Source organism: Dryobates pubescens, chromosome 5 (genome assembly GCF_014839835.1).
Source record: "Dryobates pubescens isolate bDryPub1 chromosome 5, bDryPub1.pri, whole genome shotgun sequence".
Lineage (NCBI taxonomy): Eukaryota > Metazoa > Chordata > Aves > Piciformes > Picidae > Dryobates > Dryobates pubescens.
Window position 1 is genome coordinate 18,537,691 of NC_071616.1, and position 25,449 is coordinate 18,563,139.

Consider the following 25,449-nt stretch of genomic DNA (forward strand, 5'->3'; position numbering starts at 1 on the left):
AAACTCCAAGGTATAAAACTCTTATCTAATATACAGGATGAAATGAATGCGGAATGTTAATGGAGCAGCTTTTAAAAGGTGGTTGTGTGGTGTGTAGGAGCATAAAAAAAGTACTGCTAACCAAAAATTAACTTGTTTGGCTGTGAACTGTATCTGAAGTACAGTTGCAGGAATGGATCTGGAAGGGCACCGATTTCAGCTCCCTCTCAAAAGAAACTACTCCTGACAAATGTCCAATCCCATGTAAAACTTTCAACACCAGGAGTATCATGAACTCATGAAGTAGTTCACTGATTCTTGCAGCAGTTGGAAAGTTTGGGTTTTTTTCCTAAATTTAACCAAGCCTCTCTGCCTCACTCTTAAGTCTGTTCCTACTTGTCTTCTGTATGGTCACAGAAAATTTAATTACCTGGGTTGGTTTTTTTTTGCAGCAGCAGTCTTTTGTTTGAAGATGGCTGTAATTTCTGCTCTCATTGTTCTATAAACTGAATAAACTAGTTGAGAAAAAAACTGCAGAGCACTGTGATCCTTTTCTCTTTCTGTCCCCTGCTCCTCTCCATCTGGTACCCAGTCCTGAAAAGTGTTGCTTGTAATAGGCCCCAGTGTTCCAGCAGAGATCCTTATGGGTGCCAGATGGAGGACCAGAACTGGTGAGGTGCAGAGTTCCTGTTTGCATGCAGGAAGGTGGAGCTGTGCTCCAATGCACTGTAACATCCTGTCCCTTGCTATGGCTGGCAGCATGGCCACAGGCAGTGTGGCCTGCAGCCCCTCACTGGAGAGAGGTCCAGCGTATTTTGCAACAGCATAACCCTGATTCATGTTGTGATTTTCTGTAACCTTCTTCACGTTCATTTTTCTGGCAGAAACATGAGTTACACCCTCTTGTTCTGTAGCACAGATTTGTGCAGCCCAGTGCCCCGTTAAGTGTGTTGTTTTGTTTGTATGCTCTTGAACTATGCCCTGTTTGGTTTCTAGTGAGGGATTCAGAGCACCTTTGAACCTGGTCTTGTCTGCAGCTCCCATAAACATGTAACATCGGTGCTATTTGGACTGCTAGGGCCTAGATGCAGTATCTAGGACTGAGTTTACAAGGGGCCACCCCACCATTTTCCCATGTGATCGCTGAATTGTGCAGTGTTCCTAACCAGTTATGTGCATCATTTATTTCTTGTCAACACCTGCTTGCTTTCCAGATGATGTTGTTCACACAAAGGTAAGTGTAGGACACCTTCACTGTGGCTTTAGAGAACCTTTATTTAACAAGATCAGTTTTAAGAGTTTGAAGCTCTTATTAGAGGATTTTCATCCCCTTTTTCAAGCCTTTACCAAAAACATCAAGTCCTGGAGTCTGCCTCTGTCCCCTTTGTGTACCATAAAGCAACAGGAATCAGTTAAATGGAAAGTGTTGGGGAACTGAAGTTCTCAAATGGCAAATGCTTTGGCCTTTGTGATGTTCTAGGAAAATGCTAAAGGCAGAAACTTCCAACTTCCTCTGAAAGAGCTAATTCCATCACCACTTCATCCCTGTCATCTCTGCTGGAGTTCCTTCTATGCTGCTGGCAACAGCCTAATCCTTGATGGTGGGTCTGCAGCAACTGTCCTGAGCTCAAGCAGAAGTGAACTTCTCTCTGAGCACTTATACTTTTTCAGTCGGGACAAAGCAGAGAAGTAAATTGAGTGCACACTTTCTTCTGTATGTTGTCATGCAGACTGCTGCTGCTCAAGAACACTTCACAAATAGCAGTGTGGGAACTACTGTGTTAGCAAGTGAACCTCCCCATCTTCCAGAACACCTTGAGACAAGATACTTCTCATTTGATTGGCCTTTATTGTTTGGTCTTTAATTTTTCACCTCTGGTAAATAGCATGTTAAAAATGTCACTCATCTGCTGTGATTGGGAAGTCTCTGTCACTTATAAACTGGTGGTTGTTCTTATGGCATTGAGTGATAATAAGGAATTTTCTTACCTGGATAGTGTGTGGCCAGAGATACAACCAAGTCTTAGAGCCTTTGTCAAGAGCAAGATCACCAATCTTTTAAGTACAGATGAGTCCCACAACAGAGGTACTTTCAAACTATGCTTAGAACTGAGAACTGGGTGCCAAGAGGACAGGAAACATTTTTAAGAGTCCCTAGCTGCTGCTGTCCAGTATATCAGCAGTACGGTGGGGATTGGTCTCTGCTCTGTATGGAAAGGCCTGTTTCTGACTGAGCTGGGAACTTGGCTTCTATTTCATGCTTAAATTGCCTATAATGCACTGTCTGCCCTAATTCAGCTCTGCTGCTAGCACTGGTGTCTTGGCTGTAAACAGTCTGCTGTGAAATGGATTTCTCATTAATACTGTGCCCCCTCTTGTAGCTAGAGGCTGTTCTGCTACAGAAACATTCCCCTGCTGCTCACTCTCTGATGCTCTACAGATTTAACATGTGCCAGGTTCAGAACAAGGTTCACTACTGCCTACAGCAGGGGCTGCAATTCTACTATCAACTCTCCCTTCCCCACTGCTGCTTTATGTACTGCTTAATCCTCAGCTTTCACAAGACCAGAAAACTGAGGCCTGTGGTGCTAAGAGACCTGAAAATTAAGTACCTCTAAGAGTTGTGCCAGAAGGTGAGGGATTTAACCCTAAATACACATGACAATGCTGCACATTTTGTTCTCAGACCACCTCTACAGCAGCCTTCAGGCTGATGGCAAAGATGAAATACAATCTCCTTTTCCCAAAGGAACCCTTCACAAACACAGACAGTGCATCCTTACTCGGTACATCACAAGCTTCTATTTGTGGGTTTATTTTGCTCAAGGTCCATTAGGAATGAAAGTGAGGGAAAGAGGATCCCATGGGTATAGAATTTGTAGCTGCTCACCAAGTACTGGCCGCTGTAGCAGCAGAAAACAAAGTAACACTGTCTCGCCTCTCAATTCTTGAAAGCATAAAAATTCAGCCTGTGGGAATCTGACATGAAACAGGTATGTTTAGAAAGCAATTTTTTATGTACTCGAGTGTGTGTACAGCTTGATAGATTTGTCACGTTACATGATGACAAAGATGCAAAGGATAAAAAAAAACTGGGTTTCTTGCAGTCACAATATGAAAAGTTTCTCAGCCGTAGAACAAGAACAGCAGATTTTGCACATGCTTGTCCTTACTTCTTCTTTCTTGAATAAGAGGCATCAGCATCCTGGAGGGAAAGAACATTAAATCAGCAATTTTCCCCCTTGAAAGAGTCTGTGACAGCAGGCAGGCAGTGTGGAAGGGAGGAAGTTTTATGCTGCTCAGGCCACCGCCCCTCTTTTTTTCCCCCCATTTATGATTTCTTGCTGTTGGAGTACTGTGGTGTGGAGTCTTGTACCACGTTTGACAAAAATGCAGCAAGAAAAATACCATCTAGCAAGCAGCATTGCAAGCACAGAACACTGCACATCTGTCTTCAGGGATATAAACATTGAGTGAAGAGCCCTGACAGCAGCATTGCTTAATGGTTACGTGCTTGTTGGAAGAACTAGAAACAACCAAGGGAGATATTTTCAACAGTCTTCATTCCAAGCTGCATTAAATAATTTACACTTGTGCCCTCTAGCACAGCTCTGTGTTAATGCTGAGGTCTGAACGCAGCCTGTGTGATGAAGATCAGAGCCAGACCTTTGGCACTACACAATGTTGTGACTTCAGCACACTGTGATGTGACCATGCTGCAGTAATTCTAGACTACCAGGATGCAGCAATGGGGTCTGGCCTGGCATCAGCTGCTAGGGAAGCAAGGAAGGGAAAAAATAAATGGATCCAAAATGCAATCCCAACATTCTCATGGCTAAAGGCATGAAAAAAGTCAAGCAGAGAAATAACTTACTATGCCACTCTTGAAGTTCTGTATCCTCCTCTTGCCCATCTTGTTCATCAGCCACCAGGCCCAGGTGGGTGCATACTGCCAGAGGTAGCAGACAGCCAGGTAGGGTTGGTCACTGATCCAGGCCTCCTTCAGGTCATTGGCTATGCTCACCAGAGTAAGACGGACACAGCGATCAGTTGGCATCTTGTGAGACTGATCACCACTGTTCTCTATGGACTGGAGGGTAGAGAGTGCAAGGAGGGATTAGAATTGGATCTCTGTGAGCCAGAGGGAGAGAAAGGGTCAGGCTCTGTGCAACAGACATACTCCTCCCACCTTCTTCAGGGTGCACAAGTAGAGTAACCCAGGCAGTACAGCAGAGACAGACTGGGGAACTCCATTCCACATGATCCTCTAATCTTTGGTGTGGAAACTGCCTCCACATGTGTGCATAAAGCATGGCTTCTGCCTTACCATGAAGGAAACTCAGATTTATAGAATGGTTTGGGTTGTAAGAGACCTTGAAGATCATCTGTTTCCAAACCCCCTGGCACAGGCAGGGATACCTTCCTTTAGACCAGATTGATCAAGGCCTCATCCAACCTGGCCTTGAACACTTGCAGGGAGGGGGCATCCATAACTTCCCTGGGCAAGCTGTTCCAGCATCTCACCACCCTCCTTGTAAAGAATTTCTTCCTAATATCCACTTTAAATCTTCCCTCCTCAACCTTCAATTCATTCCTTCTCATCCTATCACTACAAGCCCTTGTAAAAAATTCCTTTCTGGTTTTCTTCTTGGCCCCCTTCAGGTACTGGGAGGCTGCTATGAGGTCTCCCTGCAGCCTCCTCTTCTTCAGGCTGAACAGTTCCAATTCTTGCAGCCTGTCCCCATATCCTCTGATCATCGTCATGGTGCTCCTCTGGATCCATTCCAGTAGTTCAATCTACCAGAGCAGGTTACCCATTCTGCAGCTAAGGGCTCTGAGACAGGAGCTTTCCTGTCCCCAGGTGCCTACCCTGTTACATGCTACAAATTACTCAGTAACCAAGTTAGTAGATGAGGCCACGTTCCCCATTAACTGATGTGTCTTTGTCAGCTCTGTGGGCAGCAATCTCAAACAAGAGAAGAGCAACAGGCTTCTTCGGTGGCAGGGATGTCCATCTTCAAAACTTGTCTACATGTATTGCTCAGTGAATGCAAGCCACAGCCTCCTGAGTTTATGTAAATTTCACTCCAGCAGTAACAGACCACTATCAATCTGTTCTTGCATTTTCCAAAGCAAAAGCAATTCTAACCTGGATTAGGCCTTCCTCCTGGGTCCTTTGCCATGCTGAATTCTGAAATGTTTGCTCAGCAAGCTCTCCAGATTGCTCTTTCACAGAAACAAGAAGTTTTGCGAGCCAAAAATCCTATCAGAACTGAATTCAACATGGGAGACTTAGCCCCTGCTTCCCTGTCCCTCCTCCCCAGTGGGCCTTCCTGAGCTTTAAATTGATGGAATTTAGGACAAATTACATTTTGATGTATCACAGCAATTTTTGCCAGCTACTTTGCTAGCCAGCCTTTATTAAAAGCAATTGTGCAGTTGGAAGGTTTTGCTTTTTCTCCTTGAACAATCACTAACAAGGAAAGAATGCATGCCTCTCATCAGCTGACTCCAGTGGCTTTGCCAGCAGCCGCGTCAACCAAACAGGGGACATTGTGATTAGGGCAAACAAAAAGCTACCTGTGCAGAAAGGACAGCATTCTGTGGGCAGAACTGCATCCAGAAAATCCTGGACTTTCCCCCAGGGTGACTGGACAGTAACCCTGACTAGGCTTAGATCATGTGTGTGTGTTAGAAGAGAGAAGGCATTAACAATTCTCAAACTCTTATTTTCATTTGATACAGACTTGACACCACAAAGAATTACAAGACTGTACATAGTTCTACATCTTGGCAAGAAAATGAGGTTAGTGTTTGCTAGGAGGAACAGAAGAAAACCACAGAAGGATCACTGGTCCCACAGCAAAACTTCAAAGTTTAGAAGGTTGGATTTAAAAGAATCATAGAAGCATTTTGATTGGAAGAGACTTTCAAGATCATCAAGTCCAACTGTTAACCCAACACTGCCAAGTCCACTATTAAATCATGTCCTTGACTGCCACATCTTTTAAATACCTCCCAAGATGTTTACTCCACCATTTCCCTAGGCAGCCTGTTCCAGAGCTTGACAACCTTTTCAGTGAAAATTTTTTTCCTAACCTTCCCTGGTACAGCTTGAGACCATTTTCTCTCATCCTATCATTTGTTACTTGGTAAAAGAGACAAACCCCCACCATGCTCCAATCTCTTTTCCGGTAGTTGTACAGAGTGCTAAACAATCCCAATTCCCTCAGGTGCTCCTTGTAAAACTTGTGCTCTAGACTCTTTACCACCTTTGTTGCCCTTCTCTGGACACACTCCACCACCTCAATGTTCTTCTTGTAGCAGGGGCCCAAAACTGAACTCAGTATTTGAGGTGTGGCCTCACCAGGGCCAAGTGCAGGGGTGAGCTTACTGCCCCAGTCCTATTTTAGATTTGAAAGGAATGATCACAACAGAACCGAGTCCTTACCTTTGCAAGGTTCTCCGTAAAGACGTTTTGTATAATCTTAGACTGCACAGGTCCTGGGCAGATGTTGATAATGCTTATCTCAGGGTAGTCAGTCAGCTCAGTCCGAAGAGAATTAAAAAACCCCTAGGAGAAAAGGCTAGAATGTGAAGATCTTCCTTTGCCTGTTTCCACACGTAGCAAGGTTTAACTGATTACGTATTTTCACACAAATTCTATGCTGTAAAGACAACAGTATTACACTAAAAGCAATTCCTATTGCTTTGACTTTTCACACAATGGCTAACTGAAAATTTCATCTGCCATTACAGACACTGATCTATAACCCACTAAGGAATCCCTCCCATACACAGTAACTTCTCTAAACTGCAGTCAGATTCTGCTGTCTCCGGCCTCATTGATTTAGAACTGGAAGTGCCACCAATTCTAATAACTGCAATATTGTGCAAATTCTCTTTTGCAGGTGAATTGTTCTTTATGATGAGATTAAAGATTTTAAATTGCTTCTATTAAGTGGCACTGGTATTTGGTAAGAGGAGGAAAAGCTTTTGCCATATTAACAAAAGGTACACCCTAATGTCTTACAGGTATCTGTACCACAAGATTCTCTGCAGAGTTTGACATTTACATCCACACAGATATAAATCTTATTTCAGCTCAGAAATATGCTGAGTACCTAAGCGAAATTATCATTACAGAAGCTGCAAGTATTTCTTTGATTTAATAGGACACAAAATTTTTGTATCTGTATCAATGTACATTTAAATAGCAACTATTCATGGGGAATGTGACCACTGCAGGACAGTGTTTCCTCACAAAGTTGATCGTGCAGAGCTATGATTTAGCAAACACACCATGTGTTACCTATGACCTGGTTAGTAACAGTTCCCTGTGTTTACTCTAATACACACTTCTGTGTCACAATAGTAAGCACAAGCTGATAAACTTCTCCAATTGTAATAAAACTTCCTAATTTGTGCTCCCATGTACCTAGGGAAGAGGGCTGGCTGACCCTGAGTTCTGAACTAAATTGCAGCAGGGCTAAAATCAGTCAGATCTGCTCTTCTGACTGCTGAAACAATCCACTAAAGCCAGTGTCATGGGTTGAGCTGCACACCTATGACCAAGCACGTAAGCTCCAATTTCCCAATCGCCAGACTCATTCCATCTTAGGTTGCCTATGGACTTTGCAGTTAGTTCTGTGACAATGCTAGCCATGTACTGAAAGGTCTAAGTGCCTGCAGGCCCTGTATCTAACATCAGACCTTCACAGCATGTTATCAAAGCCTGAAGATTTGTAACTTAGAAGAAACATAAGTGCTCAGAAGTCTGTTCCTGGACACACCAGAAAGGATCTCAGACCTGCAAACCACACAGTCCTTTTGGATTTAAAACCCTGGCCCTCCCCTAGATTACCTCCTGCCCTGAGAGGAGCCGCCTTCACTCCTGGTACACACCTTCAGGTGTGACACTAATACAGCTTTGCCTGATCCACCACACAAGGCTGATCTACATTCCTGACCTGCACTTTCCACATCTTCTCCTTTCCCTGAGGGGTCCTGAGCCCACTCATTTCAGAATTCACTTAAGCCCCAAGTTGTGCAGTCCTGTCACAGAAGCTGTGCTGTCAGGCCAGCTGAGGAAAAGGTAACACATAAAAAGACCCCAAAAGGGAGAAGGCAACGTGTCACCAGCATGGCCAGGGGGGTGATCGGAAGACATGGTACTGCTCCTTGTTCACACCTGAATCCTGTTCACCACAGCAATGACAGGAAGCCCAGGCTCTCTTAGAAACAGCTGAACAGCAGCCGAGGCAGTGACCTTGCCTCCTCGGGGCAATTGTGACTTACTCCACCAACACCCAACTCTATGAGAAGGGCTAAGCCACAGCTCTCCCAGCCCACACTCCCTCACCACTCCCTGGCGATTTGGGATGGTGAGGAATCAAGCTGACTCCTGCTCTGCCTGAAGGAGACAAAGTCAAGATGTACTTCCAGGAGTTGAGTAGATAGGAGGGTGTGTGTCTGGCAATGTTGTGACAGAAAGGAAGGCAGAAATATTGCTTGGTCATTTGAGACAAAACACCTGCAGCTGCTCAGATGCTGGGAGGCTTCTGGGATCCAAGCTCTACCTAAAAATGGGCACCTGCCTGCAGTCCTTAGTTGCCTCACAGAGGCACACAGCAGTTGCCAGTTCTGTCAGAAACTTCAGACACCTTCCTGCAGAAGACACTGTCTCTGGCATGCTCCACTCAGACTGCTCCTTCTCTCCCAGCACTACCAAGGGAGCCTTTCTGACCTGAGCAAGCTGCAAGATACCAAAAGCCGAGCACTGGTCCAGTGAGTTTGTTATCTTTGGAGATCCTGTCTACACAGGGCCAAGCACAGGGCTGCTGAGGCTTTTTTCAGTGTGTTGTTCAAGTAGCACTGTCCAAGTCAGGCCTGTTTCACTGATGGATTGCACAGGCCATCAACATGAAATGCACACAACCAGAGATCACAGCAAGCTCCTGCTTCTCCTCTGTGCCCATTCTACTATACCACTCCATTTCAAGGTGTTTGTGCGGGCCCTCCTCCCCTGGGATGCAGTTCCAAGTTTTTACACCATGGAAGATGCGTAGTCTTTGCTGGGAACACAGGATGGCCAGGACACCTGCTCAGCTGAAATCCTGGCTGATGGGTGCTCAGCAGAGCCTCCTAAAGATCAGAATCTTGTACATTCTGTTCTTTCTGGTGACTCTCATCTACAGAATGTAGCAGACCTCTAATTCCAGTATTTATCTTAGCTATCTAAAGGTAGATGGTATGAAATTACTCCACTTCTTCCCAGAACAGAGGCTTAAAATTCCTAAGTAAGAAAAGGAAGATGCTCTCTTTTCCTTAAATACAGGCAGAAGCAAACCCACATTTAAAGAAATAAAGGAACTCAAGTGCAAGAGGATGAATCTGAGTATTTCTACTAAGCTCAGCCTCAAGCCAGCTCTAACATACAAAGCACATGGAACAAGAACTGCTTTAAGCCATCTCTGGGCCTTTCCAGCATAGTGACCTAATCATAGAAGATGCTGAAGAAGGTAAGGCTGAAATTACCTGTGCTGTGGCAGAAATATTTAGAAGTCTTCCAGATAACCAGACACTGAACAAAGAGAGCAGTGGTTGCTGCCCTGTGCAGGTGTTTACTAAACAAGTTACAGATTGAGCAGTGATTTGAAGGCCCCCCCACATACTACCATGAACTACAAGCAGAGGAAAGGCACATGATCTCCATAAACACCATCAAACCAGGTAAGAAACTGCATCAGTGAGATCCAAACTTGTGGACATGACTCACAAACTTACAGCAGCCCCAGAACTGAAATAAAGGGTAACTTGATCGGTAGAACACTGCTATGAAGAATTCCAACTGACACGAATCAAAGCATGATTGTTTCAAGAATAGATTTTAAATCTTAGCAGAATTCCTTCCTTCCTCCTCCAACTGCCATTTAAAAGATTTTTTTTTAAAGGACAAAGGGGGAAAAAAAAACCTGAACAAAAGAAGGGACTTTTCAAAAAGGTGTAATTGAGGTTGCAGCATGAACTGTGTCAGCTGGGGTAGACCCCAGGGCACCAATTTGAAAAAAATCAAGCACCATAACAGATGAATTCATGTCAGACAGATTTAATAACTGGTGGCCGAAGTGCAATCTTCACTTCAAGAAGAGCTTAGCATACAGGTTGATACATGCTGGGCAAACGCAACAGGAGAAGCATCTATTTATGCCTGATCTTAGTTTTCCTCTGCCCTCCCCTTGAGCTATTTCCTCTTGGTCACCATTGGAGATGGGCTACTAGGCTATCTGAAGAGGACTGCCGTTCCTACAGACTTCCTTCATTTGACTTGTCCTGAAGAAATTCATAGTTCAAGCAAGCTCTTCCAGTTTTGGAAGGTTTCATGCCCATACCAAGCTATAGCTCCAGACTGATAGGAGACTCTCAGGCATAGCCTCTTCAAAATCTATACCGCAAAGAACATGTTTCAAACACATGCAATCAGTATTTGCAGAATTACTGTGAAGGGAAGAAGAAAGGAGGTTTGGATGCTGGCCTGCCTACTGAGCAGAGACAGACACTTTCAAGGATATAAGCAGTTCAGTCAGCTTATTTTTAATTAAGCCAGAAATTTTAGTTAACTGTCTCTTTAAAGCCTCATCTATGTTCTTTATCTTAACGTGAGAGCCAGAGTTCTGAGAATTTTTTAAGCAACATGTGAATTCCTTGTGCTCTGCAGCTAATTAGCCACGCTTAGTCCAACTACACCACACCCAAAAGATAATTCAACTGAAAGAATACTTAGTAAAGGAACATCAAGACAATTCATGCTTCTGCTCATCGCATTCTTCTCATTTAAATCAACTAGACTTAACCCAAAAGCTGACCTCTAATAGGCAGTTTCACTGCTGCCACTCAAACTAAGAGCATCAGACCTCTCCCCATCAACTGAAAACTTTTTACTAGCAGAGGCCTACCACTGTCTTCTACATCTTCATTCTTTCAAGTGTTTAGTGGCTTTGTAGTGTCAGCCACTTCTTACATTTGTGGTGGTGTCAGTCAAATTATCAAAAAGATATTGATCCCATAGATAAGCAGAATTATTTACTCTGTTCTTGTGCTTAAATCCAGCAGGGAGCAGAAAGATGCCAGTTCAAATCAGCACTGAGCACAGCTGCAGTTTATCTTAACTGAGATCAAAATGTACTCTAGCAGGAAGACAAACAGTGGTGCAAGACAAATATGTCTAGATACACTTACTAGTTAAACAAATGATTCCTTGATGATCCAGACTACCTTTTTTCTCCAGATACTTTTCTGAGCTCTGCTTTTGTATTTTTCTGCACAAGCAAGACTACCTTCAAAAATTCTTCCCAAGAACTACAGGAAGTGTCAGGCAGAAGGTAACTTCGTAAGATACTGCCAGTTTTTCACACCATGACAGGACTCAGAACTGTTGGGAAGTCTCATTCAGATGTTCTCAGCCAGATCAGGAACTCTAAGTTCTCCATGAGGTCTGTTTTAACAATCACTGCTCTCACTTTACTGTCCTAAAGATTTGCTGTGATCTTAAAACTCTCTGCAGTGACTTTTCCTCCATAACCGAATCAAGGCAATAACATCAGGGCTTCAGTATGCAACAGAATAATCCTCAGATTTGGCTATTCCTTCAGCTAAGGGCCAGAGGCTAAAATCTTGTGTTTCACACTAGAACTGAACTACATAGTGGTTAGGACCAACTAAGACAGTGTTTGAATTTTAGTCAGGAAAATAAATTACACTGGGAGCTGAGGTATTTCACAACACAGAGCAAATTAATTTTAAAGGACTTTGAGAACCTGAGAAAGCTACATATGCTGTGTGTGATTTCTGGTGAGACTTGCGGTTTTAGCACAGAGCGAAGTCCTCTGCCACAGGACAATCTGATGCTGGTCTATTACACAAGGAGACTCATCTCAGAAATGTAACTTACCTGCAGAGCATGCTTGCTGGCACAGTACCCGGAGGCAAGGGGAGCTCCCATGATTCCCATCACACTGCTCACAGTAACAATCTTTCCTTTTCTCCTTTGGATCATGTGATTCAGGACATGTTTTGTTAAAGAGATGGTACCTAGGTAGTTCAGTTCCATTATGGCACTAAAGACATCCAGGTTTGTATCCACAAACAGAGAGCGCTGGGAACGTCCACCATTGTTGATCAGAACATCAATCTTGGGAAAGATACAATAATAAAGGCATGTAACACACACACTGGCACTTCCTCAGGCAATTGTTTAAGTGACTGCTCTCAGCCCTCCAGTGATGTCTGCCATACACAAACCAGACCTATCAGCAGTTGCTCTCCTGCGATACACTTCCTCTTTGCATCAAGGCTGGCTAACTTCAAGCCGAGTTAAAGCAGGAATGCCAATATTTGATGCTAAACAAGGTTAACTCCCCATACAGGAACACTGGAAGCTGCAAAGTTTTATTTCAAAGAACATTTTCTAACCTTACTGCACTGTAGCAAGCAACACTTCATTCTCAGATTCTGCAAGGTGACCTCTAAAAATATGTTTTGTGTAAAATCAGGAAACAACTGGAGCAAAGAGCAGAAAAACTAAATCTGTTACCAGTAATTTAAAATGAGAGGATATGGCCTCAAGTTGTGCCAGGGGCAATTTGGATTGGATATCAGGAGAAATTTCTTTACTGCAAGAGTGGTCTGGCTGGAACAAGCTGCCCAGGGAGGTGGTAGAGTCACCATTCTTGGAGGTGTTTAAAAATTAATAAATGTGTAGACATGGCACTTCAGGACATGGTTTAACAGCCATGGTGGCATTAGATCAACAGTTGGAGTCAATGATCTTAGAGGTCTTTTCCAGCCAAAACAATTGCATGATTTCACTGCACAACTGAAATATCAATGAACTAATGAAAAACCTTGAAGCTCTGCAAGGTGTCTAATGTTAGTTACACCTGACTGCTGCTTCCTTACCTTAGCTCCATACTTTGGACTGGCAATCCAGATAACTATGCACAAAACAAGGAAGGCCTGGTGTCCAGTCTGTCATATGCCTCTGAACCCAAGTTACATCCATTACTGAAACTACAGAATAAAGGTTCTGACTTTCATACACTGTTTTAAGCTCTAAAAATGCATCTGAGGATTGTCCCAGTTGATCCAGAAAGCCAGTGCCATCAAAGGAAGTGAATTTTTAGTTCTTGGTAAACATCAGTGATTATCTGCTCATTGCTGCAAACCGAGCAGCCGCAAAAGCCTGCTGACACCCAGACACAAGCAACAGAAGGGATGAAAATTCAGGTACTTTTGGGCAGGTTTAATACTGAAACTTAAGAAAGGTGTAGGCGTTGATGAATTTACCACAAGAGAAGTGCAATACAAACATAAATGCAGGAGTAGGACATAGGGAAGACAAAGGAGTTTAACCCCAGAAGCACACCTTACCTTGCCAAAATGCTTAAGAACAGCGTTGGTTGCAGCTTCGTGAGAGCTTCTATCAGTCAAGTCAAGACGCAGAACAAAGATATCTTTTTCACTCAAGTTGCTAATCTCTAGAAACAACCACAAAGTGAATAGGAACCAGTAAAACTCCTGATAAAACAGCCATGGGAAATGTAATCTGCTTCTAAACATCACATTATACCAAAAGAACACCAAAAACTGTAACATTAAGTTGGAAATAAAATGCTTGCTTTGTTTTCAGTTTGATCTCCATGTTCAGTCTGCTCCTACCAAGCCTTTCTTTTCTCATCATTATGTTTTTGCTTGTGAAAAGCAACAGGTTTGTGTAGCACAATAGAGACAATTCAATTCTCCAAGTTATTTTCCATAGCTAAGTGTAACAGATGACAGGATACTGAAATTTTTCACAGAGGCATTCAGAAACTGAGCATATTGGCAGCCTTGACATTTTGCTTGTGTGTTAACAGGCCAAGCATGTTTCTTCCTGACAACAGGACAGTATAATTTAGACCCAAATCACTACAATAGATACATGAGTAGCTGTGAGGCAAAGTCTAGACAAACAAGACTATTGGAGGAGGTAGAAGGAGAAGGTTGTTGCTCAACTGATACCTTTTAACATATCTACCTCCTGAAATAAAAAGTCAGCTGTCATCAAGTTCAAGCCTTCATGGTGAATGTTTCTACCACTGTCTCTCCAGAGCAACTGACCTTTTCCATAGAAAGTATTTCCTGAGCAGTGATTTGTTACCCTGGGGTTTTGGGGCAGATGACTCACAAAATAAAATCTTCCATGTTTATCTCTTCAGGGTTTTAAACTACATAACATGATTTTTGTAACTTTATATTAGTCTCATAGCACTATTTTTGTTTCTAAACTGATTCCTAGCCACAACTAAGTGTTCCTGCTCCTCTTTAACCAGCTGCACTCTCCAGAGAACCTAAGGCTCTGAGATTTTTATTACTACTTCTTGCATATACAGATGAGGTTGAACTTTGTCTTTACAGTGATGTAAAAATAAGGAGGCTACTTAAATCCATGAACTGCCTCTGTTCAAAGGTCACTAATATTCAGGTTACTGGTTAAAATAAACCCATCTGTCTAAGCTACCAGTACTTCCAGTCCCTCCATGTGCATCTTTCCATTTATTTCTTTCAGAAACACATCAGTGAACTCTATGAAGTTTATACTGTCCTATCAGAGACACACCTCTACCTCATGCTCTCTCAAGCAGATTTGCAGAGTTGAAACCTACTGAGCTATGGAGTGTTTCTGCCATGGATTAACAAGACCACACGGTCAACCCAGCCAAGAAAGCTACACAGGAGGGAAAGAAAAAGGCAGAGGAAGAGGCACAGACTGCTAATAATGAAGGAAGGAAGTAGCCTTACATTTGAAGAACCTCTGAAGAACCAGAGGCCTAGCACTTCTTTTAGATCAACCAGATGTACCATCTGATTTCCACCCTCAAACCATACATCACTGTCCTTACTTCTTTTCTAGAGAGAGGGATCCTTGCTCTTGTCACCCCTCGGATAGATTTTGCAAAACATCAAAACATTCTTGCTGCTTTTTCTGAACAACTTCTACCATCCACTCACCTCATTGGTCTCCTGGCAGATGACCAGAACTGGATGTGGAGTTGAAGGCAGGTACACAATTCTATGTTTCACTTTATACACTGTCAGAATTATGTTCTCTATTTCTTTCACTGATAACTCCTAATACACCACTTCTTTTTGCCTGCTACCAAACTGATGGTTTTAAGGCAAAACAAAACTCCTCTCACTAACAGGGTTTAATTTGGGGAGGGTCATATCAATGCTCATCAGTATCTAAAGGATGGGTGTCAAGAAGATGGGGCCAGTCTCTTTTCAGTAGTGCCCATGGGATAACAGGCAATAGGCACAAACCAGAACATAGGAAGTTCCACCTGAAAATAAGGGAAAACTTTACAGTGAGGGTGACACAGCACTGGAGCAGGCTGCCCAGAGAGGTTGGAGTCTCATTCTCTGGAGACTTTCAAAACCCACCTGGATGTGATCCTATGCAACCTGCTCTGGGCCACCCTGCTTTAGCAGGGGGGGTTGGACTAGATGATTTCCAGAGGACCCTTCCAATCCCCATCACTCAGTGATTCTATGAATTAAAATAACACAGAAAAACACTTGGGAACAAGTGGGAGACCTTAGCTTACAGCTCACAATGCTAGCATGTGTAAGTTAACATCCCTCAGTGAAGTGTCTCCAGCTGCAAAGCGAACTGCACGAACCCTCAGATTCAGCACATCTACAACCCAGCACTCAACGCTCAGTCTACCCAGAACAAAGGCCACTTTCACACAGCTATGCAACTGTGAAAAAGTATCTTCTGCAGGGCTTTTGAAGTCTCCTTACATAGGAGACTTGGCACTCTATGGCTTCACATTAGGATTAAATGGCTCAAACAGTAGGTCTTCTACCTGACTGTTTTCTTTCTGGGCAATCACGGGCTGCTTCTTCCCTGTTGGTGGGTCATTAAGTTCAAGTTACTTTTTAACTAAAACACAGTTAAAATTACCCAAGGCCGACTTGTTTTTTTGAAAGACAGCTGCCTAACTAATGCTGGCTTAGAATGATATTTTGTTGTTACCACAGTATCACAGTGTATTAGAGGCTGGAAGGGACTTCAAGAGATTATCAGGTCCAACATCAAAGATTCACCTCCTTTCCCCAGAGGATTTCAGATCAACTCTTTCCAATACATGTTAATTCAAAACAGCATTTTCTCTTTACACAATACTCAGCCGTTTAGCACTTCCCTTCTCTCTTTTATCTCCATCTAGTATGATGTTGTTTAACAGAATATGAGCTTGTAGCAGAGGCTGAACAACATAACCTCCTGAGGTCAATTACCATGGAAGTCTATAATTTATAGATTGTTTGGCCTATCTATATTTAAATCATATTTGAGCCTAGTCAAAGCAAGAAATACACTCTCCATCTCCTTTTTACTTTTTCCTTTCCAAGGCTTTTAGAAGAAAATAGCCTCAAAATTACTGGTGGAATTCAACTCATGTTGCAGAATGCAGTTGGGGAATACACAGAAGCTACTTGCAGGAACCATGTAAGTTATACAAGCTGTTTTCTCCTACGGAGAAACATTGAGCTGGCCTATGCATGACTCAACAGGTATTGCCATAGCTTTTATGATACCTTCCTTCTCTCTCTCTCTCTTTTTTAGCTTTTAAGCAGTGTAAAATGCATAAACAAGTAAGACAGGGTGGTGTCTCTGAGTTTTGAACAGGAGAAATGTGCTTGCTTCTGACATTACCATGAAAATTATCCAGTTAAGTTGCCAGTGTATAGAGCATTTACAGCTGGCACATTAAAGTCTATCAGCTCAAATTATGCCATATAATTCAGCCAAATTCACACTCATGTCATGTCACGTGGTGCAGCTTAATCTCAATCCACCCCACACTACTCAAACCCCTTGAACCCAACTGTGAAAAGCCAACATGCAGGTGGCAACAGGGACAAAATGCCCAGAAAGCATGGGGACCTAAATGCTGAAGCATGCAGGGATGCAAACAGGAAGATCAACACTCAGGTGGAGTTGAAACTCATGAGGAATGTGAAAGGCAACAAAAGCTTCAGCACCAAAAAAAGGCAGACCAAAGACAGAGTGAGCTCACTGATGAACAAAGACGGTGAAAAAGTGATAAAGGGCACAGAAAAACAGGAGGTACTCATTTGCCTTAGTCTTCACTGGCAGGATCTCCTCTCAGGTGTCCCACACTCCTGAGGCTGGACTCCAGGGGAAAGAAATACTACCAACATCACAGGAAGACCAAGTTATGGAAGAACTGCAAAGATAAGCAGGCCAATATGTACATCCAAGGCTTAAAAGAGCTGACCTCACTCCTCTATGGAAGGTACTTGGTAAGTGGTGTATAGCTGCCCAGCGATTAAACCAACAGGCACACAGCCTAACCTCAGTCTTTGGGAAAATTATGTGGCAATTACTCCTGAAAGCCATTTTCAAGTACATGAAGGACTGTGGAAAGCCAGCACAGATTTAACACAGGCATTCACTGTCTGACCAACTTAATTGTTTTTTTGTGATGACTGGCTCTGTGGACAACAGGGGAGCAGTGGATGATGTCTACCTTGACTGCACAGCTCTCTTGAGGCTATATTGGAGAATTACAAGACATCTGGATGACTGGATTACAATGCATGTGAAAAATAGGCTGGACCACAGGGCTTAAGAATAGAAACCAACCATTCACAGCCTAACTGGTGGCCAGTTTTAAGTGGTAACCCTTCATTAATGACTCCGACGGTACAATAAAACACAAGTTTTGAGCACATTTCTAGTAAAGATAAAGTTTAGTGGAGCAGCTGCTATGCTGGAGGGGAGGACTGCCATTTACAGTCACCTTATCAAGCTGTAGGTACACTCAGAGAAACCTCACCAAGCTCAAAGTCAAATGCAGAATTTCACACCTGTGACAGAACAATGCCATGCAGTACTGCCAGTCAAAGTCCAAATGGCTACAAATCAGCTCTCCAAACAAGACCTGAGGTCCTAATGGAAGGGCAACATAACTGAACATAACTCATCAATGAGCTCTAGCAATTATCATTGCCAGTGGGCTACATTAGCAAAAGCAGACAGAAGGAAGTCCTTTTTAAGTGCCTGCAGTTTAATATTGCATCTAGAGTACTATGTGCAATTCTGGACCACCTTAGTTCAAGGCAAATACTGATAAATTGGAGACAGTGCAGCACAGGGCCACCGAGATGGTTAGCGAGTCTAGCACACCTGATAATCAAGCAAAAGGGTGGAAAGCTGGGCTGTGCAGGGTTACAGCTCCCGCCAGTCTATCCAGTGTTATCAGTTTTGCAATGACAGCAAAGGGCCACTGACACAATCCAGTTGTATGCTTTTGCTGAAAACTAAACACTGCATCATACAGCAGTGGAATTTCACTATAGCCACCAATGAACCACACTGTCATCTCAGGTCCTTTGCTTGCTTTTGAAGGTTATGTACATGGCTTCTTTTCTGAAGCATCAGAAAATAGAAATAAGGAGTTGTGCTTTTTTTTAAGCTCCTTGATAGATTTCTTAGCAGCCCACTGCAACTTTTAGGTTTCTAGAAATGTTTAGGTGCTAACCCAAAACAAGCATCATTTTTCACCAGTATTCATTCCAAGTAAACTGTAGACATTCTGTCAATATTACCAGGAAAGTGAGTGTCACAATATACTGAGTATAAAATATGGCACACCAACTTACCAAGGATATATCAAGTCCAAAAAAAGACATAATGTTAAACACATTCAAAACTTCTATTTATCAACATGGACTAACTGTCTATCCCACTTGCTGTCAATCCAGAAAACAGAAGGAATGAAGCCAGACTACTGACTCAGCAGGCATGTGAAAGATAACTGAAATAGAAATATTCCACTTAATTTTTGATCCTACTGATCTACAGGAGAGCCTCTTTCTTGTGCTTGCTCTGAACAACTTTTTCTGAACATTTCTATTCTCCTTTTCAAAAAGGAAAGTCAGTTGTCTGCCTGTAAGGTGCACAAGCCTGAAGGAAGAAGAGTAGCAGGGAGCTACATGGTTTGGTTCTTAATAGGATGATACCCCTCAGATTTGTCCCTGCATTCCCCACAGTATTTATGCTTTTTCTTAACCTAGTATCTTACGAGAGCGCTTGAAATTGCTAATTAGGTTTTTAGGTAACACTAGCTTATGAAGCAACTTGTAATGCAAGTCTGGACAAAGGCTTCTCGCTCATGAAAATACCAGATTCAAACATACAGTGGAGTTATGTATGAAGTTTGCTTTCATCATTAAATTTATTACTGTGATATGCAGGTTAGCACTTCTGTGACAACTCCATCACAGCAGGAGTGGAACTGCTCAAATGAAGTAGCAAGCTGTACTTACGAAGGCATTTCTTCTTCACTCTTTCCAGCTCATCCTCTCTTCTTGCTGAGATGGCAAGCAAGGCTCCTATCTTAGATAGCTGGTAAGCCAATTCTTCTCCAATTCCACTTGAAGCTCCTGTCACCCAGACAACTTTGCCACGCAGTTCGGTTTCTATCAAAAGAGTTGAGACAGTAGTTCACACATTGCCAGTGATAGGGTAAACATTTAACTCACTGCTGGGGTCCTGCTGGGGTCTCATCTGATACTGTTTAAGAAACACGCTCAATTTTTTGTCTATTACAAATCCTGACTTCCTTATTTTTTTGGTCACATGCAGTTGTGAAATCATTCATAGCTCTTCATTTGCCACTTGAACTTTGTTCCAAAGCTAATCTGAATAAACATTGACTATCTACCTGATGAAAGAAATCTGATTGCATTTTTGCAAGCCATCCACACAAGAGCCTCATCAAACAGAGCTTCAGATGAAAGGGGAGAATCCTTGGAAACAACAGGAAACAGTTACAGTATTGCAAATCCAAACAAAAGCCTACGCAAATCTTTCCCAATACTGTTCTACTTCAAGAGTGTTCCAAAGTAATTGTCAACACGGAGAAGTTTAATGAAGTTCAACAAGGCCAAGTGTAGAGTCTTGCACCTGGGAAAGAACAACCCCATGTATTGGTATAGGTTGGGGACTGACATGTTGGAGAACAGTGAAGGGGAAAAGGACCTGGGGGTCCTAGTGGATGGAAGGTTGACCATGAGCCAGCAAAGTGCTCTTATAGCCAAGAAGGCCAAAGCCATTCTGGGTGTATTAGAAGGGGTGTGGTTAGTAGGTCAAGAGAGGTTCTCCTCCCCCTCTACTCTGCCCCAGTGAGGCTGCACCTGGAATATTGGGTCAGTTCGAGGATAGGGAACTGCTTGAAAGAGTCCAGTGCAGAGCCACAAAAATGATAAGGGAATGGAACATCTTCCTTATGAGGAGAGACTGAAGGAGCTGAGGCTCTTTAGCTTGGAGAAGAGGAGACTAAGGGGTGACCTCATTAATGTCTATAAACATGTAAAGGGTGACTGCCAAGGGGATGGAGTCAGGCTCTGCTCAGTGATGCCCAATGACAGAACAAGGGGCAATGGATGGAAGTTGAGGCATAGGAAGCTCTGTGGAAACACAAGGAAATTTTTTTTCATTGTGAGGATGACAGAACACTGGAACAGGCTGCCCAGGGGGGTTGCGGAGTCTCCCTCTACAGAGATATTCAAGACCCATCTGGATGCATTCCTGTGTGATCTGGTATAGGTGATCCTGCTCTGGCAGTGGGGGTTGGACTAGATGATCCTTAGAAGTCCCCTCCAGCCCTTAACATTCTGTAATTCTGTGACAGAAGAAAATTCTCTGAAGAAAGACAGTTAATCATAACAAAGCAAATGGGTGTTCATCCCCTCTTGTATCTGCTGCAGGTTAGTTCCTGCATTGGATGAAGTACAGCACACAGAGTTCCTAAGGAGTAAGCTCAAGTATACATTTCCTGTGTATTCACAATTCCTGCCCAGGCATGCTTTTTAACCTGTAGTAAAAATAATAGTATCTTACTCCTTTTACTCCTCTGCTTACATGCCTGTTCTCCCTTGTTTTCTGTCATCCCTGCTCTATGATACACCTGGATACTGGGAAAAGGCTGAGCTTTCCAGATACACATCCAAAATCAAATACAACAGATGGATGAAAACCACCCATTTAATTCTAGAATATGATTTAAGACTGAATGATCACTAACATCAGAACGCTTTCCAGAATATAACATTGCCTAACACCTGCATGTGTTCTTAAAGATCAGGTTTTTGGTGAAAATCTGACCCACATAGCCAGAGCACTGACAGGAACTCTCCCTTTTGTTTCTTAGGGTTGTACAGAAGAGTATTCCATCAGTGTCTAGCCAACCAAGAAACATTCCATGGTGTAATTCAAATGGCAAAGCCAAATTCAGTTCCTGAGACTTAAAGGTAGTTCTATTCCGTAAAAAGCCAAAATAGGGTTTTCCAGATCAGTGAAACTAACCCATTTGTTTAATGTAACAAAACTACTTCTATTTCACTGTGACAGTGGCTGGGACTGCTTTTGCTTCCTGGTTCTCCCTATATCACATAGCTTTAAATTTCTACTTTCAGAGTCTTAGTGACATAAAACCAATGAAGAGATCAGCACCAAAACTTTCCACCCTTGTGGCAAGAGCAGAGAGCACTCAAGACTATCAGAGCTCATCCTGAATCTGTGGGACTGGCAGAGAGTATTATTTGTCTTTTTTTTTTTTTTTAAGCTGACTGTATTTTTGTCAAAGAAAAATCCCTGCTAAAAGTATGCTTTGGTAGTTTGGGGTTGATTGAGGGTTTTGCTTGCTTTTAAAAACATTAACAGCAGGAACAACAGTCACTTCCCATCTTTATGTATTCTAGGGTTATGAATTTGGGAGATGCTGAAGTTGTAGGAATAACCATTGTATTAACCATTACATCAAATGGCTGCTGCCTCTAAAGCTTATTTACACTCTTTTCCAACAGTTTTATCCAAAATGTTACCAATTCATTGAATTAACCACAAGAAATGTTGGAGTTTATCTGTCTGGCCATATTTTGCTTTAGCAGAAAATCTGTATAGACAGACACTACACAAACAGAACACACAGACATGCTTTCAACCCTGCTTACCACACTCATCTCCTCTTGCTACTGAAAACAAATCCACTTCCTCCTACCACTCAGTTTCCCTGTTCCCAACCTGTCTTGGGCAGCTTCACTGCAGTTATTCGGGATCTTGTTCTGTGAACAGAATAATTAGCTGAGATAAGGAGAGTTATCCACCAATTCCCCAGTGCCAATAGTTACCAAGCAGTGAGCTACTGGGAGTTAACATAATGGAAAACCTAGCTCAAATGCCGTTGTAGAACATGTATCAGACCACCAGCTTGTTCCAGAATAAATGTCCTGTTGTTACTGGAAATAAATTTAAAAATTAACTATGACAAATTAAAAAATGAAAGCCGATTATACGTATTACTAACCATTAACTACTGTGCTACAAGGCATAACAAATGAGATGTTGAACAGAGCAGTATCACGAGTAATCCAGTAAGTGCTTTCATACCTCTATTTAGCACTTTTGATCCAACATTTTATAGCTCCTGGAGCATAAAGTTACCATGCCATTTGATTTGTGGGGAAAAAAAAAATTGAAGTGGGGAGGTTTAGAGCAGCACATCCTCCCCCACAGCCCTGAAGAATCATACCATTATTGCCAGCTTTAAAAGTAGGCTTTCACATACATAGGTTGTCATATGCAAAAGGATCCTCCTTACCTTGCTAATATTACTCTGCCTGTGAAGAAAAAACTGTTTAGGGTGACTGCTGATCAGTTTATTAAACACAACACATGTGAAAGTCACCTAGCACCCTTGTCTCCCAGCCACACATATTCAGAAGATGGGATGCAATCCAGCATCTGCCAGTGACAAAATCCAGAAGTGAATTCTCCCTACAGAACTGAATCATTGAAATGGAACCAATCTTACCTATAGTAAGGCCTTTCTTCATAGTTATAGTGTACAGCACAAAAGAAAGAAACACGAGATCAGTCTGGTTTCTGGTAAGCATTTTTATGTGCAAAAATTTTGGCATCCAGAACAGTGTTGTAGAAGTGATAACATAATATAATGATTGCAAAAGTGACAGCTCCCATAACAGCTTTAAATGAAAACTGATTTTTTTCCCCATGGGATCCACACATTACGTACCTAAGCATGTTATTTTATGTACACAATATGGGCAAGAGGAAAAGGGAGGGCAAACATGTTTTCTAGTGTTTGTCCCTCCTGTTTTCCTACCTGAACAGTTAGCAACAGTTAGGATGGCTGGACTATCAGCAAAATGCCACTTAAATGCTACCATTTCAGCTACCTATCTTAGCACTGAGGCTGGGAAACAGAAGTGGGGGGAAAGTAGTTTATGTTGAGCCACTAACCCTGGATGTGTTTAAAGGTTGTTTGGATGCACTGCTTGGTGATATGGTTTAGGGCTGAACCTTGTAGAGTAGGTTATCAGTTGGACTTGGTGATTCTGAGGGTCTTTTCCAACCTGAATGTTTCTGTGATTCTGTAATTCTGTCTTATTCTTCTTATGTTAAAACAACTACATTAGAAAATGACTACATTACTCTTTATACAGGAACTTTTAGAGACTAGCTAAAAGGTTTCCAATAAGACTGAAGGCTACATTCAAATAACACTATGTTGACCTGACAGCTGCTATATTTTGACATGAATTGCAAATAGAACCCTCAGGACAAGCTTCAATTCTGTTTGAATTAGTCAGAATTTACCTTGCTTCTCTGCCCTGAGTCTTTCCATGATCTTTGACAAGTCCACATACAAAGCTTTTTTTTTTTTTTTCCCTTTACAGGAAGGGAGCTACCTGATGGGAGTTGCAATAAAATTTTGGGCTGCATATCCAAAGAATTACAGAAGACTGTTCATATAGACTTAAAATTTTCTGTTTCTTGGAGATTTATTACTTGTGCATCTCATCTGTTCTCTTTTCCAGTATACGGACAGGCACTTAAGCAGGAAGCGTATACTGAAAACAAAAGACAGAGATATCCTATTCTTCTCTCAAGCCCTTCCTAATGCCAGCCTTCACCTGCACCAAACTGCCCTGGGCAGCCTGGTCTAATTGAGGACATCCCTGCTGACTTCGGGGAGGTCGGACCCTTTTAGCCTGGACCATTCTATGATTCTCTCACTCCACGTTCTCCCCAGCCACACCTTCACAATCCACCATCATTCAATGAAGTTCTATCTCCCTATCTCAACCCAATATCTATTTTCATTTTCCACATGGGACAGGCCTATAATGTCCCTTGCCACATCTTTCAGATCAGCCTCTTCCCCTGACCAGTCAGACACAAACAGGAGCTCTCTGCTTTTATCTCAGCCACCCACACTAAGCACAGCTCCCAGCAGCCCCATATCACCATTGCTGGCTAAGCTAAGGGGGCAATATGTGGCTCTTCTGATCAAGTCCCTACTAAGCAACTACACCCTATGGTTTTTTAAAGATCTTTGTCAGGTAGGAGGAGGACTTGTAGGCAAATTATAAAGAGCAACATGAGCAAGAGTTGAAAATCTGATGGCATTTTACTGAAGTTTTGTACCTACAGGCGTCACAAGCAGCACCTTAAGGAACAGGGTAGAGAACCACAGGCAGCAGTCGTGTGGTGCTGTTCCCTTGTGCCTTTCAGAGGACAGCTCTCATTAGAGGAAGCCCATTTAATTTAAACATTAATATCCGTGTTTATTTCATTGTCAACATCTCTAGCACTACTGTGAAACTGAGATCTGCTTGAACACGTCGGAACAAAGTGCAGAAGTTGCTAAAACCATTGTGACCCTTCCTCTGACGCTGTCCCAGAAACCCACGCTCCCCAGGCGGACTGTTACTCCACATACCGACGACAGACGCGGCTCTGCCCACAAAACACTGCAAAGCAACCATTTTGGGGCCAAACGAGCCAGCCCTCGGCACAGATCTGCTGGAGCTGACCGCTGCTGTGAAACCGCTTTCAGAGAGCTCCTTTAGTGACATAAGTCCTTTACTACCACACGTCTTGCACACAGGTACACAGGACAGGAAAATTAAATTATTAGGGTTTTGTCTAGGGACAAGCCCGTGAGGCAGGTGCCGGGGGGTTCGTTCCACCCAACTGAGGTGTTAGCTCAGCCCCATCCCTGGCGTCCCCTCTTCTACCCACAAGCCACCAGCCCATTTTCCCTCACGGAGCACCCCCGGCGGCACCAATTCCCGCTCCAAGCTCCCGGCCACTACGTCCCTCTCCGCCGGCAGGTTGGCGGCTGCTGGTGGGCGACTTTACCTGGCTTCTTCCCCCGCCACTCGGCCCACAGCACTGTGAGATCGCCATCGGCCCACAGCCAGCGGAACAGCTGCACCAGGGCCAAGAGGGCTCCGCCCGCCAGCGCCAAGCACAGCGCGCAGCCCCACGCCATAGCCGCTCACTCCCTCCCGCCCTCGCCCCGCTGCTTG

At 43.1% G+C, this 25,449-nt stretch overlaps 1 protein-coding gene across 1 annotated transcript; it reads right to left on the reverse strand.

Moving 5' to 3' along the window:
• Nucleotides 1–2,987: 2,987 nt before the first annotated feature.
• Nucleotides 2,988–25,449, reverse strand: DHRS7 (dehydrogenase/reductase 7). Its single transcript, XM_054161721.1, has 7 exons — nt 25,280–25,449; nt 19,378–19,530; nt 13,408–13,514; nt 11,930–12,169; nt 6,431–6,553; nt 3,854–4,069; nt 2,988–3,184 (listed from the first exon to the last, which is right to left on the reverse strand). Exons 1-7 carry the CDS (start codon nt 25,410–25,412, stop codon nt 3,149–3,151), a joined length of 1,008 nt encoding a protein of 335 aa, XP_054017696.1. The 5' UTR covers nt 25,413–25,449; the 3' UTR covers nt 2,988–3,148.